A 17,213-nucleotide genomic window follows, 5' to 3' on the forward strand; every position below is an offset into this window, starting at 1 on the left:
TATCCTGCTGTTACTTGCTCTATTTGCATAACTTTGTTGATAATAAAGCAGCAGAAACCACTTTTAACCAGTATTATTTCCTTATCTGTAGTGATTAACCATTTTCACTTCAAAATCATCAGAAGACAACAGATCAGCAATTTCTATGCAGGCTGGGCAAAGAGTATGCCACTGGCCTTAGTGTAAGTGTAAGAACGGTGGAAAAGTACTAATCAAACCATGTGAATGTCTCAATTAAACCAATAAGCATCAAAATGTAAATAATACAGATAAAAGCAATCTGAGCAGCTTAAAGGGATTCTGTCATGATTTTTACAATGTATTTTTTTATTTCTAAATTACACTGTTTAGACTGCAAATAATTCACTCTACAATATAAAATTTAATTCCTGAACCACAAGTGTATTTTTGCTTAGTTGTAATATTGGTGTGTAGGCAGCTATCTCAGGTCATTTTGCCTGGTCATGTGCTTTCAGAAAGAGCCAGCACTTTAGGATTGATCTGCTTTCTGGCAGGCTGTTGTTGTTTCTCCTACTCAATGTAACTGATTATGACGTAGTGGGCAGGGATGGGCGAATTTGACCCGTTTCGCTTCGCCGAAAATTCGCCGCCGGCAAAATGTCGCAGACGCCCATTAAAGTCTATGGGCGTCAAAAAAAATTGTCGCGCGGCGAAACTGTTTTGACGCGCGTCTTTTTTTTTGACGCACGCTGCCATACGAGTCTATAGGCGACATTTTTTCGGCGAAACGAGGCGAAAAAATTCGCCCATCCCTAGTAGTAGGACCTGTTTTTTTCTATTGAGTGCTTTTCTTAGATCTACCAGGCAACTGTTATCTTGTGTTAGGGAACTGTTACATGGTTACCTTCCCATTGTTGTGTTCTTAGGCTGCTTGGGTCGGAGGGGGTTGATATCACTCCAACTTACAGCAGTAAAGAGTGATTGAAGTTTATCAGAGCACAAGTAACATGACTGGGGGCAAATGGTAATGATCTTGAGTTCTCCTTGAAGCATTGTATAAGCATTAAGAAAAACTTTAATTTGATTACTGCTGATCTGCAGTGGAATAACTACTGAGGGAGCAGGGAGTGCAATTGCAACAGGGCCCTCTCCCCCTAGGGGCCCACTGTAGATCACACCGCAGCATGGGCAGTAAGGGAAATGCACGTCTAGACGGGTGGGGGGTGCATATCCAGTGCACATCCTGTGCCCCCCAGTTCACATCCTGTGCCCGGGCCTGGAAGTGTTTAGTTACGTTTCTGCTGATCTGCAATACATTGCTAGTTAAGCCCAATTAATTAACATTATTTTGCTTAGAATTTATGTACATGAAAATAGCTTTATGTGGATTGTGACATTCCAGTAATGAACACAATGCTTTCCTTGCCTTTCCCTACTTACACAGCAGCCATTTAGTATTATGCACAGGTCCAGCTTCCTTCAGAACACATACACAGTTTTTTCTTCATAAATATCTATTCAGGGCATGCTCAGGAAGGAAATCATTCTAACAAATAAGGCCTTTGTTAGTTTATCCTGGCAACCTATGTTCGCTTTACAAACCATTACAGCTACTTGAAATATAGCCCTGCACTAGTGATTTTTTTTTGGTTGCTGACAAATGTGTTTTCTTCAGTCCCCAACAAAAAATGGTTCACCGATTTCTGCTACAGTTCTCTCATGTTGAAATGCAATGTAACATATCAGTGTTAATGCACCACTGTTTTTGCTTACTCAAAGGATTCATCTCCATAAACAGACAGAAACTAAAAGCAACCTATTTAAAAACTTGCTGTGTTCTGAGAAAAAAAAAATCGAATTTTTTTGGGGGGATTTATTAAAGTCCAATAGTGTTAAAAGTCAGATGAAAAAAGTACTCATGTAAAATGTGAATGGCAGATGTCCCGTTAAAAACTGGAAGATTTCCTGAGTTGCGCTGGGTTTCTGAAAAAATCGTAGCTTTTAGAAAATTTAAGAGAAAAATCATAGGTTTCAAGTGCAAAATCCAAAATTATCACAAGATTCAGATTTTTTTTATTTTATCATGACTTTTTCCACACAAGAAGAATTTGTGAAAATGTATTAATAAATAGGGGAATAGTCCGTGCGGATTTGGTCGGAGTAGTTTTCAGAAAATAACTTTTCAGATTTTGATAAATAATCAATATTCTATTTGGGTGCTACAAACTCTGAGTTTTTAAGTAGCCCAAAAACACTGTGTATGAAATGAGATGGCCCCAATGTACTTACAGTGCAAACACCTGATCAGCACTGCTCTTGTGAGCATTACCGGCTAATCCCACATTTATTCTGTAACACATGGGGGCCAATTCACCAAGCTCGAGTGAAGGATTCGAAGTAAAAAAACTTCGAATTTCGAAGTGTTTTTTGGGCTTCTTCGACCATCGAATGGGCTACTTCGACCATCGACTACAACTTCTACTTCGACTTGAACGATTCGAACTAAAAATCGTTCGACTATTCGACCATTCGATAGTCGAAGTACTGTCTCTTTAAGAAAAAACTTTGACCCCCTAGTTCGCCATCTAAAACCTACCGAACCCAATGTTAGCCTATGGGGAAGGTCCCCATAGGCTTGCCTAAGTTTTTTTGATCGAATGATTATTCCTTCGATCGTTCGATCGCAGTTTTTGCGCTAAAATCCTTCGATATTCGAAGTCGAAGGATTTTAATTCCCAGTCGAATATCGAGGGTTAATTAACCCTCGATATTCGACCCTTGGTGAATTTGCCCCTTATTAGTTATATTATTGTAATATGACTTTTTGTTATAAATTAATGTAAAGCTCATGCTTGCTGTATACATATAAATGATGATAATGATAAGGCCCTGGAACAAGATAGATCCCTGAAAAAAAAACATTTGGGTGTATACAAGTATTTCCTTTAAAGAACTGGTACAAACACTTGGTAGTGGATTCCACTTTTGTGGGGGCAATTTTTGTTTTACTTAAAAATTCATTTCTTAAATTGAAATAGCCCTGTGTTCCAATACCCTAAGGGCTCTTGCACAGAGCGTTTTATAATGAGCTTAAGTTTTATAATGAGCTTAAGTAGCTAATCTATGATCAATCCATAATCAGGTGCTATCATCAAATGTTTCAAATAAACAGCTTGCCATCTAAACCTAACAAGCTTTTTAATAAAAAAAAGACATGCTTGAGTAAAAAATAATCCAATACAAAAGGGGGAAAAAGCATTTAATGCAAGAGTAAATGCATGTTTTCTTTCACTGATTCATCATCAACAGATAATAAGCTAGTCCCCTAGAGTTGGGAGGCAGATTGATTCATTTCTAAATTTGCTTGTGAAAAAAAATTGTGATTAAACTTAAGCCTGTTTTTTTTTCTATATTTACCATATTTACCATAAAACGCAAATTATAAAAACCTGATTTTGTTAATTCGCTGTACAAATTACTTATTTGTAATAACAAAAATCACATTAATTTTTGCAAAATTAACTGTTGAAATAAACCTCCCACTGATTTATATACCTGCTCAGCAGATGAATTGTTTTGACAACGTTATTTTGTAAGACTCAAATAAATTATCTTAATGCAGATTAGGTTTGGCACAGATCCAGTAACCACTTTCATGTATTCATCACCTACTGCCAACAAATATTGATCCACAGATACTGAAAAGCTTGTAAAGGCAAACTTGGCTTTCATTTTGTTTTCATAGAACAGAAAAAATAATATGGGGGCTAACTATTTGTCAATTACAAGAATAATGAGAAGAAATGCTACATATATGGCATACACCAACATTTATTTAAAATGTCTTCACTTAAAGCCTATACAAAAAATGTGCACCTGTATTAAAAAGGGGGTGGTTCACATTAGTATGCTATAGAATGGCCTATTCTAAGCAATGTTTCAATTGGTCTTGATTATTTTTTTTTATAGTTTTTTAATTATTTGCCTTCTTCTTCTGACTCTTTCCAGCGATTATATGGGAGTCAATGACCCCATCTAAAAAGCAAATGTTCTGTAAAATAACACATTTACTGCTACCTTTAATGACTCATCTTTCTCTTCAGCTCCTTTCCCATTCATATTTCATTTTCTTATGTAACTCGATGCATGGCTGCTAGGGTAATTTGGGCCTTAGCAACCCAATTGCTGAAATTGCAAACTTTAAAGCTGCTGAATAAAAAGCTAAATAACTAAAAAAACAATGGAAACCAAGTGCAAACTGTCTCAGAATATCACTCTCTATCAACATCATACTAAAAGTTAATTAAAGGTGAACAACCCCTGTAATGAATGCATTATAAATAATTTGTGCAATGTCAAGTTGAATCTCCATGTTTTTTTCCCCACAATGTTCCTTTTCCGCAGAATTCCAGTCATTGCAGTCACAAGTGGAGCAATGTTCCTGACTCTTTGTGATGTTCCTGGTACAATTGCAAAACGAACAGTTTTGTGCACATTTTGTCACTAATTGGACGCAATTGTGTAGAAGTCCATCTGCCACCATTTCCAATGTTCAGCATGTCTGTTCCTGATTGTTTAGGCTCAAGTGTGCTGCACCTATCGATGCTGTCATGAAGGAAACTTTGGAACTACAGCTTGGTCAGGATGTGGCAGTAGCTTCAGGAAGTGGCACTAAGCAGAAATATATTGAAGTACCAGCAAGACATTTTTTAAGGGGAAAATTTATCAAGGGTCGAATATCGAGGTGATTGGAGTTTTTAAACTCCCATCAACTCGAAATTCGAATTAAAAAAAAAGACCAACCAAATTCTATTCAACTTCAAGTAAATAGGCTGTATTTGATCTTTCAAAGTCCACCAAAAATCCACCAAATGACTCCAGGTCCCCCATAGGCTAAAACAGCAATTCAGCAGGTATTAGATGGCGAATAGTCAAAGTCAAATTTTTAAAGTGAGCATATGATAAATTTCGATTTGAATCAATAATTTTCAGTCCCACTAAATTCTTTCATTGTTTTTTCTTCTGCTTATCACAGATTCATTTAGAACTGCATGTGCCAATAATCATCTTCATTTATCCTCTTTATTTTTAGGCCTTGTGGAAGTAGTAAACATTACTAGCCATGTCCAATATATACATGGAACAGTTGGCAAGTCTGCTCTCCTATCCGTGCAATACACCAGCTCAAGCAGTGATAAACCGGTGGTAAAATGGCAAGTGAAAAGAGAAAAGCCAGTCACTGTGGTGCAGTCCATTGGGACAGAAATCATAGGAAACTTGCGCACAGATTACAAGGATCGAATACAGATCTTTGAAAATGGCTCTCTCTTGATAAAGAACCTCATGTTGTCAGATGAAGGGACTTATGAGGTTGAGGTTTCCATTACAGATGATACCTTTACTGGGGAAAAATCAATCAACCTAACTGTGGACGGTAAGTGTTTGCATAAAAGTTGAATTACTATGCTGTATTATATGAAGTTTCTTAAAAGTCTTTTTAAAAAAAGTCTTTAAAGTCTCAGAATTAAGAGAAATATAATTATGAGGAACGAGCAACATATATTTGGTCCCATGTACAAAGATGTTTTTTTGCTTATTCATCATAGTAAAAGCATAGATATGTTTTAATGTTTTGAGTAAATAATGTATATTCATGAAGTTACACCCAGGATACTATATAAAAGATAATGGTTCAAGACAAAATCCTCTAGAATTACTTAATTTTGGTTGCACTCAGTATCATTAGTGAGGAAAATGTGGAGGTCAGGTATATTGCAAGCATTTAAAAGTCTGTTTTACTCTGGATATTGTTTTAATTCACTGGAGAAAAACATTCTCCATACCCTACAATGGAATTTTTGTTATCTATTTTACATTTTGTCATGTCTGCAAGCTCAGTTTGAGTGAAAAGCGTGCAGAAAGGTTTGCAGCTTGGACCAAACTTCCAATTTTAAGCAAAGTTTGCAGCTAGTAGACAACCTAGCAGCTAAATATATATATATATATATATATATATAGTGCCATAAGTAGCTCACAGGCCTATGAATGAATGCCTAGTGGCACAAATCGTGTAGGATGAAGATACTTAGTTGTTTTAAGCAGCATCTTTTTGACTGTGGTCCAGCTTGTGCCAGCCTGTCATTTATTGAAGTTCAACACTACTTATATGTCAGGTATATTTCACTCTAACTAACATAATTTCTAAAAAAAAACAAAAAAACATTTACCAATGCATGCAAAAGGTACAGTTCAATGTTTATCTAAAATTCCTGAACATGCACATATTTGTATTTCTGTGATTAGCAAAGGGTGAATAAGCATGCATTATGTTAAATAACATGTATAAATTAAAATATGATTTCATTTACCATGTGACATTCATAAAGTAAAAAATAAAACAAAAAGCAAGCACAACTATAGTGTCTCCTTTCAAAAATATAATCTGCTCTCCAAATTTGTATTCTTTGACCAAGCTTCATTAGTGCCCAGTTGTAGAAAGAGATATTACTAACAATGTTTATGTTGTTTAGTGGTTAGTGCTACTCTGAATGCTAGGGAGACTAAGGAAACAATCACTGTTTTTTAGAGGACCAAAACATTATATACGCTTAATTAGCAAGGGGAGGAGCAATGTTAAATCAGGACAAGTTCTTCTTAAAAGTACTTGTTTGTTATCCAAAGAAATCAAATTTTTCTTTGCCATTCTACTTGTAGCAAGTTAATCGAATTTCTTTTAGTGGCAGGACAAGTTTGGTCTTTTGCAATTACTTCTTTATTTATGGTATCTGATCATTTTTTGTCATAGTAACTAGTAACTAGGAGAAAATAAAACAGTAAGCCAAGCATCTGAAAAACATAACAGAGAATGCAATGTAGAAATTGAAATTTAAGTACAATTCTGCTGTCTTAGTTTCTTAATTGTCATGGCTCAGTTTTTTATTAATCTTTCCAATTGTCTTCACTCTTCTGTTAAGCTCAGTACATGTTTGTATATATAACTTTTTCAAAGCATTACATGAATACCCAGCACTGTTTAGTCTAACAATGTAGAAAAGTACACACAGGGAGACATAATAAATGATATAAGTAAATAAGTATAACTATACAGGGATTAAGTGCCATGTGGTAAGAAACACAGGCAAAGGAGCACCTTTGCTTCACAGAGCATACAGCTCAAGTTGGTGGATAACAGACACAATTAAAAGCACAAAAGTGCACAAACATTTGGCCCTTAAGTGCCATGACTTGACCAGACTAGATGTTCTAGTGTTCCAAAAGGTATGATCTGAGTTTCATCTTGAAGCAATTGAGAGAGTGTTCTCTACAGAGGCAATCAAGGTTGGGATCCCAAAAGAAAGAGGCTGCAACAAGAGATACCAGGTCCGGAACTGGAGTAGTTTGAAGTGGCCTAGAGCACAAAGGTGAAGTGAGAGCTGGGCATGTACCTCTTCCAACCGCTTATCCCTAGTCCAGACCCTCTTCACCACACTGGATATCTCATCTGTGCTGTCTGGCACCCCTGTGTGACATAACCATGCAAACTAAAGCATGAACTTGTGATGTCACTGTGCGAATGAGCATGTGCAGGAGAGGGCGAGGCTGGCTGGGTTGTCTAGGTTGTCCAGTCAGTCCAGCCTGGCTCAGAGAGATACTGTAGCTATGGGTGTGGCTGTTTTGAAAAATTAGTGGCACTGTATGGAGCAGAGTTGACAGCCAGGAACGTACAAGGACACAAGTGAAAAATGCAGTGAGGAGCAGAGGGCTTTGAATGTTAGAAGGATTTTGTATTCAATCCTTTACTCCCAGGCAACCATGATAGAGTCTTTATCAATAAGATTACCTGATTATACAGTAACAAAATATATTTCATTCCCCTTCAATCATTATGGTATCCTACTCCTACAGGGAGTAGGCTTCTGTACCAGACCAAGGCAACCACAGCCCTTTAGCAGTAAAGCTCTCTAATGATGCCCCAGTAGTATATGTCACAATATATGGCTGATTAATAAATAACTCATATTATTGCTACATGGCAGCTCAGAAACCAGCAAATTTAGCCTCAGTGTTTAATAATCAGTCCTGTAGCATCTGCTTATATGACAGGCAAACCTTATTTCCTGCTTGATGATTTACAAGCTTAGCTTCTCAACAGCTGCTCGAAGCACAGTAACTGACAGCAGCACAGAGCATGTGCAGTGAATCAGCAGGTTGCAGAACAAAATCCAAGATGGGAAACTCCTGTAACAATTCTGAAGGCCTGCATCGTTACTACTATAGAGATGCTAAAACTTTAGACTGGATCAATAAGTTGAGTATAATAAATATGGCATTTCTAGCCATATTCATTTTTAGGGTTCAGTTCTCCTTTCATTTAAAAGGATGATATCATACAGTGAAGTCTTTGGAGCTTTTGAGCTGACTGGGGGCCATAAAAATCCTTTAAAGCCCCCCCCATCCTTCCCTCAGCAGTATGTGTCTCTATCTCTGCTAAATGCATAAGTGCCAAAAGTGAACTTGTAAATACTGTATACCTTTTCTATTTGGCTCTTAATAAATTCAAGTTAAAGAGAATGTCAACCCAAAAATATCTTTTGCTTAATAAAAGAAAACACAATGCAAAGCAACTTTGCCATAAGGTTATTTTCAGATTTTCCATGGTTTTTAAGTTATTTTTACAAGTAATGCTGAAAACCGTGTTTGTTTCCATTTCTATTCTCTACCCTGATGGCTCAGACTGTTGATACAATGTAAAACAAGCCAACTGATTAACAGGCATGTCTATGATTGGGAGCTAAGCCATTGTTTAAAAAGTAACAAGTTGCTTAGAATTATTATTCTTCTTTTATTAGGCAAATTTAAATTTTTGGGTTGACTTTAACAATTGTTGTAAGTTGATTTTACTGTATTTTTTATCTTTAGCCCTCCTCTTATAAACATATAAATAGATTTTTGTTGGAATGTGATAAAAGTTGGTATGGAAGAAAATATTCCCAATGCGAAAATGCATTTCTCTGTTTGAACAAATTTTCTTTTTGTGCAAATTTAATGTAGCTTTTTGTAACCCCGGAAACTATTTATCAACTACTTCTGACAGTGGAAGAAAGAGTGCAAATGTTATAGTTTGTGCCAGTGTGCAGCATATGTAATAAATATCTTTCCTCCAAAAGATTATGCCACCTTAAAGAATTCCTTAAAAGTATGCAATGCGCAATTAAAATTCATAACGCAATGGAAGCCTAATGAAGAATATTACATTGTGAAATGCAAACTGCTCTCCTGTTTGTGCACATTTGTTTTGTTAGCTCTTTGCAACTTTTCTTACATTTCCCCCTTGGGCCTATTTGTAGACATTTCTTTGTGAGGGCTATCTGTAATTATCTAGTTGTGGGGCAATGCTATGTATATAGTAGGATGCAATCTGAATTTCTATATTGTTAAGAATGATTACAATTGTATTATTTTATATTTTTATTACATGCTACCTTAGCTGTATGCTGTATACAGCAATTTAGTGAAGTTTCTGCTCTTTAGACTTGCAAAGCAAATTTGTTTTTCCACTTATTTTTATGAAAAACTTTCTCTAAGACAGTAAGAAAGCATTATTGTCTAGAGAAATGATCATATCCAAAAAAATAAGATGAAGTAAAATCCTAAAGGGATTCTTGTAATAAAATTCTGTTCATTGTAAAATTATATATTTTTTACAATGTAAGGTAATGAAGAGTAAAATAATGTTTTTTTTTTACTTTAGATCTAGAAGTCAATACTACATTAGTTCATAACACCTTGTTATTTTGATCAACAGGTGGATTTCATTTTTTTGTTTTTCTTTTGTCAGTTCCTATTTCAAAGCCTCAAGTCATCCTTGCTTCATCTACTGTTCTAGAACTTACTGAGAACTTCACTCTCAACTGCTTCCATGAGAATGGTACAAAACCTTCCTACACCTGGATGAAAAACGGGAAACTACTAAACAATGATTCAAGAATGGTCTTGTCAACAGACCATAAACTACTCACCATTACCAAAATTATAATATCAGATGATGACACCTATAGCTGCACGGTACATAATCCTATCAGTAATGGACGCAGTGTTCCCATTAAACTCACTGTCTATAGTAAGTACCTGAATGATCAACTTGTAAGTCTGTTCTTACATATTTTTTTTTACATAGGGCAGAAATACAACAGAAAAAAATCAAATGATGTTATAGAGCACGGACCTACCTAGTAGCATGCTATTGAGCTCATTCTTTAAAAAAAATCCACACTTTTACACATTATATTAAAGTGAGTGAGCAGGGATAATATCTAGGTAAGATGTTACTGTGTGATGCTAATTGAGATTCAGTAATGGAAAATGAAGAGGCTTGAACTAAATCTAAACCAGTCTTCTGAAAAATGGCAAGTAATACAAAGTTTCAGCAAGTTATTGTTGGAAGGATTTCTAATTTTATAAACGATAGGTTCTTGTGTTTACTTTATCAACACAATCTAATCTTATTATTTCTCTTAGCAATTTTTGTAAAATTAATAGATTAAAAATATAATTACCACCATTCATCTGGACCATTTAGATTTTGCACCTGCCACAGTAGGAATTATAACTCTTATAAAGCATAAATCTTGTAAAAAATGTAAAAAAGACAGAAAGAAGAAAAGTTGCTTTAATTAAGTGGGTGCTTAAAAAAAACCTTTCATAGAGTTGCTTTTGGACTATTTTTAATTGACTCAGCATTGCATGAGGCTAGGCACCAAGTTAATTGATAAAATAGTGTCATTGAATGAACAACCTATAGCCAGGTTAAGAATAAATGGCACCCTTAATATATTAAATTGTGTCTTTAACAGAACAATGTGGGGATAGCCACTATCTCAAACTCTGTTTATGGCAATAATTGAACTATTTGGACATTTTTCCAATTTTAATATCATTAACAATAGGGACCTATTTACTAACAAACAAATTTTTTTAAAAAAAGTTTGTGGTTTTCATATATTTTACTGCATCATTCAGTGCTTTTTTTAGTTTGTACTTTCTATAGTTGGATCTTTTAATAAATGGCAATCGTGGTTTTTGAGGCTCATTTATCAAAGTCCAAATTTATCTCAATATTTTCTTGAAAAAAACTCCAACCAAAATCGCACAGGTTTTTTCGCCTTATTTATTAATACACTTTCCCGAAAATTTTGTTTGCGGGAGAAAATCTGTAAAAAAAACGTGAAAAATATAAAGTTTTCGGAATTTACACCTGAAATCAAAAAATCTTTGGGACTTCTCCCATTGACTTATATGCAACCTCGGCAGGTCTGAGATGCCGGATTTTCAGATTCAGACTTTCCATCCTCTGTGTGTAATAATTCTGATTTTTTTTTTTTAAATTCGATTTTATACTAAAAAAACAAGATTTTTTCTTATACCCCCTTAGTATTTCTGAGTTTAGTTGTGGTTTCATAAACACTAAAAAAGTTTGCAAACACCTTTGAGAATGTTAGCGACCAGGTTTGTGTCCTTTTTGACCGATTACAGACCTCAATAACTTCGTTGCAATGTTATTGCGAACAAATGGCTTTTGCAAACATGCACAGTGTATGTATTAATGAGTTCTCACACTTTGTCAAGAAAATTTTGATCTTCCCAGTAATTTCAGCACTAGTTTTGGTCAAACTGGATAGAGACTTTCTAATAGATAAGGCAACTTCAGTAAAATGAGGCAAAGCAGAAGTTGCCTTAGGTTCCAAAGCCTTGTAGGCTAGTAGTTCCCATACTACTAGCCAAAATGTTTGGAACCTAAGGGTTTTTCCCATAATTTGATTCTGAATTAAATATTTATCTTTTGGCAAAGCCACTAAAGGCTTTCGCTAGGTGTTGGACCTATCTGTAAAATTCTTTTTACACTGGGACATATATGGGAGCCATACATCAAGAAGCTTTAATATAGATGATTTAACCCAAAACCCACACTGAATTAATAAATAATTAATTATGAACTGGTCTTGACAACCTCTATCAGTCTTTTCCTTTTCCCAACAGGAAGAAGTTCACTCTATATCATCCTTTCAATGGGAGGAATATTTCTTCTGGTTACCTTGGTAACAGTTTGTGCTTGTTGGAAGCCTTCCAGGAAGTATGTTGATAAATGCATCAAATTACATTTTAGGGGCATAATTATTAAATCGATACCGACACGTTCCTATAAATATCATAGGAATATGTCAGTGTCAAGTAATTGCTGCACCCAGAATAGTTCCCCTGTAAGCCCCCCTGAAAGCTGCCCCCAGCCCCGCGAACCTGCGTTGACCCGACCCTCCGACAATGCTAAAAGATCCTCTGTGGTGTTTCACTGACGCTGGGGGCGGCGCGATCCTTCCATAGGCTATTACGAATGAAAACAGGACTTCAGCTTATGGAAGGATCGCTCCGCCCCCAGCCCAGCGTGACGGAAGCAAGGCAGAAGATCAGTTAGCTGTGTCAGCGGGTCGGCTGTGCAAAGGTTCGCGGGGCGGCATCATAAATATGCCCCTTAGTGTCCTTGGCAAAATAAAATATACAATGCAAGCAATCCTCACTTTGTACTTATCACATTAGCATTTAGTCACAAAAAAGGTTGTACATTTTTCAGATTCTACTTGTGTACAGAATGCATAATAAAACTTGTTGAAAATGTTATAATAAAACGCAGCCTTAAAGGACAACTAAACACCCCTCCTAAAGAGAGTCCCTTTCTAATTGCTCCCCCCACTTCCTCCCTGCATAGTCCACTATTTAGAAAAGTATCACAGAAAGTCACACAGACCTCTCCACGCCTCCCCACGCAGATTAGAGCAGTGGAGCGTACAGGTTCCATCTTTGGATCCTCTCCTTCCCTTTGGCTGTTTACAGATTGTTCTGGCGCGAAAAAGCGGAAAGTGTTTACAGTCCTTTAGCAAAGGTATCCAAATATGGCAAGTGAGCTCCGCTGCTCTACTCTAAATGGAATGGTCTCTACGACTCTCTGCAACACTTTTCTAAATAGTGGACTATGCAGGGAGGAAATGTGGTGTATGGGGGCTACTGGAGAGGGACACTCTCTTAGGGGGATTTAGTTCTCCTTTAAAGAAACGGTAACAGCAAGTGTTTCAAAGTAATTTAAATATAATGTACTGTTGCCCTGCACTGCTTTAGAAAGACTACTATAGTTTATATAAACAAGCTGCTGTGTAGCAATGGGGCCAGCCATTCAAGCTGTAAAAGGAGAAAAAGCACAGATTACTTAGCACAGGGGTGTCCAAACTACGGCCCGCGGGCCAACTGCGTCCCGCGATCCATTTTTAATTGGCCTGCAGCCAGGGTCGGATTACCCACAAGGCACCCTAGGCACTTGCCTAGGGCCCGCCTGGTTTTAGGGGCCCAGGCCAATGGATGGATGACGATACTACTGGACTCCAGTGCCTTCTTAATACCTCGGGACTCGGGAGAGCAGCGGGGAATGAAATGCTGAGAAGGGAACGCGCACATCTCAGGAGTTAGGGGAAAAAGGAGAGCACAAGTACTGCTGTTGCCTTTATTGAGCATATATGTGAATCCAGCCCATGTCCCTGCATGATTGCTTTCTCCCCTGCACTGTGTCACGAATGAAAAGATTCCCTTTCTCTCATTACACCCAGTGCTGCAAGTTTAAACTTCATTAAACATTTGCATTTTAAGCCCTTACTTTGCCTATTAAGTATGACAGTCAATGGGCTTGCTCCGTGTAGAATGATGTGATATTATAAGAGGGAGCTGTAAAGAATGTGTCTGGCCATTCATGTTTCATTTGTTGTATTTACAAATGGCTAAAACTAAGGCAGCATAGGTATTCCCCTGTACTAAGCACAATTCAGCAGGAACAGTCCCCTAAGTTTGCTCATAGTCTGTACAGAGAGATCCCGTAAATTGTAGTGGCTTCACATTTCATTTTGCCTGGGATCCAGCATGTCAGGCTGATTGGTCGGCCCCCACACATTTTCACCTCACCAAATCTGGCCCTTGTTGTAAAAAGTTTGGACACCCCCGGATTAGCAGATAACAGATAAACTCTGTAATAGAATACAAAGATATTCTTCGGAATGCTTCTTTTTCTTTTGCTATGTGCCTGTGCCTTGAAAGTCTGCCCCATGGCTACTCAGCAGCTTGTTTATATAAACTATAATTGTGTTTCTGAAGCAAACACAGTAGTTTTACCAGTGCAGGGCAACACTACAGTATTTTGTAAATAACTTTAAAACATTCTTTCATACTGTTCCTTTAAATCCAGTATAAAAAAATACAATGTAAAAATATTTTTTTTAATGCCAATGTATTTCTTTAGCAACAAATGGATTTTATGTGTTGTGTAAATCATCTGACAACTTTTCTTATAACATGTAATACACAAGGAATGTTATAATTATCACCACAGACAGCATTTTGAAAATACTGGGGTTACAATATTTTGTACTCTAGTAAAGATGTAAGCATCATCCAATAATACTAAAAGCTTTTATTAAATTTAGTAATCCCTATACTTTCTCAAAGGAAATGCTTACCTGGACTTATTCAAATACATGTTATTCTGTACAGAGAGCATATAACAGCCGGGACTTGGCTATGATTCCAGGGCTCCATAGCAGCTTGTGTCTATAGCCACAGCTGAAATTCACCTAGTGAAAAGATTGGAAAAGTGTACATACATCAATCAGTAATTCTATTAGACTAATCCAAAGAGTGAGGCATTGTCCGGCCTTTAAAAGATCACTTTTGGATCTCATTTCTACTGCTTGTTGTCCAAATGATGTTTTTTTGGGATTCTTTAGGTGCAATTGACCTGTGCATATTGATGCGGGCCATTGTGGGAACTCTAAAAATATTGATGCAGGCCATTGTGGGAACTCTAAAAATTGAAGGTGGTAGTAGCTCTAGGGGTAAATTTATCAAAGAGTGAAGTTCCGCCACTAGAGTGAAATTCCGCAGCTCACAGTTCATTTCTATGGGATTTTGAAAGGCATATTTATCAATGGGTGAAAGTGAAAGTTCATCCTTTGATAAATACGCCTTTAAAAATCCCATAGAAATGAATGGAAAGTGACGGAATTTCACTCTAGTGGCGGAACTTCACTATTAACTTCACTCTTTGATGAATATACCCCCTAGGGTTGCCCTGCATCAATAAACAAACTCACACAAGATTCTGAATGGAAGACAGGACAGACGTAGTGTCCCTAAGTACAACTATAATGAAGTGCAAGGACTAGTTTTAGAAGCAAGTACCTTTAATGAATAGGTCAGTTTGTGCTACTGTGGTTACAGTAGTGAACATATGTCGCAGGGTTTAGAAGACGAGATCTGTAAGTGGACAAGACAGGAATAAATTATGACATATTTGTATAGGCATGTTAGGGTGGTATAGTATCTTTTTAAAATAAAAATATTTCTGTTTAAAATATCACTAAAGCAGAGATTAGGAGCATTTAAGATAAAATACATGTACTGATTATTTATAATAATGAAGGTCTTCTAGTAACTTGACAAAAATAGGAAACATGAATAAGGTTGCTGTAATACTGTAAAAGAGGTCAGTATAAAACAATGTAAAAATATTTTCTTTAGAAAGAAGCAAAAATATGAAAAGCATGGTTCCTCTGAATATCTAGATCGAACGGGAGACCCTCTTAAAAATGAAGGTATGGAACAAAATACAATGCTTTACTGAGAAGAAAGTCAGACATACCGGGTAAGGTAAAAACTTGTTATAATGATTTTGTGCTTATTATAATAATAATAATTATAATGTCTTTACAGATAGACTTAAACGTTCATGATCTAAAACTAAGCTCCCATTTTTTGCATAGGAACTAGTCCTGGCTATAACAAAAAGTGGGAGACATGCCATACTGGAAGTAAAAGAAAACATTGCTATTGAAAAACTGTAAGGCGTGACAAAAACTGTTAGTAAATGACAGGTACATGAAATCCCTGACCAGAAACAACATGGGAAATATGAAAATGAGAAGTGCAAATCATCCTCAGGCAGCAGATGGTAATGATAATTATATTTTAATATTGCAGCACAGGAGTTATTTTTATAACATCACAAGGTAATTATTTAGCAAAGGTGAAAAATGCAGAAAAAAAGGAGGAAAACAATCCATCTCTGCATATGTCAGGTTTAAATCAATGCACCTCTGGTTTTGGATGCTAAGAGTTTTGTGACAGAAATGACATGCATACGTTTCACGCGCCATGTAAAGGAGGGCTCATAGGTGGCCATGACCAAAAAAGTATGGGATATTCTGGTATCTCTAAACTAACATATATAGCTAATAAATAAACACATACTCTTGCTCGCAAGTGGAGTTACACTTCAGTTTTTCTGCGTAAGTGCCCATGATGATGCATTCTCCTTACAATCATATTATTTCTTGTGGGAGCAAGAGGTATAGGCTGATCTATATTTACCAACTGCTCAAGGCAGGCTTTGAAAGCTGTACATAACCAGTACACTAACAAGATCACTACTATACTACAACACTACAATATTAAGTGCATATTTGGACTTATAGCACCCCAGCACTTCTGCCTACCCTTTAATACATCAATCTTCTTATGTCTAAATATATTCTACTATTGTTGTTTATGTTGTTAGGCATGTAATATGACCACATGATTATGTGATTTAAAAAATTGTGGCAAAGACTCTGGCAAAAGCTGAAGCAGAAAGACCTTGTGATTATCCAATTTTTGCTGAAAACTATAATGCTGCTTTCCTCATACTTGACAAATTAAGTTACCAAAACAAAGAACAAAAATGTATAGATTCTTATCTATCATATGAGCTGATTTATGGATCAGCTTCAAGATTGTTGCTTCAAGATGGTAAAAAACCTAATGGAAATGTAACTGATTTATCCCATTGTAGATAGTGATAATTTTTCAGGAGTAAGGTATACCCTCAAATTTTTCAGCATAACAATGGCTGTCCATTCTCCTTATCTTTCCATTAGCCTGTCATCATTCTATAATAACCTTCTCACAATCCAAGGCCCAAGATTTCTGTGCAGCAGTTGTTTAATTCCTGTTGCTTTCAGTTTATTGTTCCCTTTTGGGCAATATGTTTTCAAAATGACATCTGCTAATAATTACATTAATCTACTTAAGAAGGGGTTCTGATGTGTTTATCTAAAATAAAAGAATTAAACCAATTCTTTCAGAGGGGCTGAAAATGGAAACATACTGTACCTTTCACATCTAGA

At 36.3% G+C, this 17,213-nt stretch overlaps 1 protein-coding gene across 1 annotated transcript in view; it reads left to right on the plus strand.

The window, feature by feature from the left end:
• hepacam.S (hepatic and glial cell adhesion molecule S homeolog) overlaps positions 1 to 17,213 on the plus strand; it is a 36,064-nt gene that overhangs the window by 7,706 nt on the left and 11,145 nt on the right. The window contains exons 2-5 of the mRNA XM_018241668.2: positions 5,054 to 5,395; positions 9,800 to 10,081; positions 11,998 to 12,091; positions 15,571 to 15,644. Coding sequence (XP_018097157.1) covers positions 5,054 to 5,395; positions 9,800 to 10,081; positions 11,998 to 12,091; positions 15,571 to 15,644 — 792 coding nt within the window. The remainder of the gene's footprint in view (positions 1 to 5,053; positions 5,396 to 9,799; positions 10,082 to 11,997; positions 12,092 to 15,570; positions 15,645 to 17,213) is intronic.

This window comes from Xenopus laevis, chromosome 7S (assembly GCF_017654675.1).
Source record: "Xenopus laevis strain J_2021 chromosome 7S, Xenopus_laevis_v10.1, whole genome shotgun sequence".
In the NCBI taxonomy this organism is placed as follows: domain Eukaryota; kingdom Metazoa; phylum Chordata; class Amphibia; order Anura; family Pipidae; genus Xenopus; species Xenopus laevis.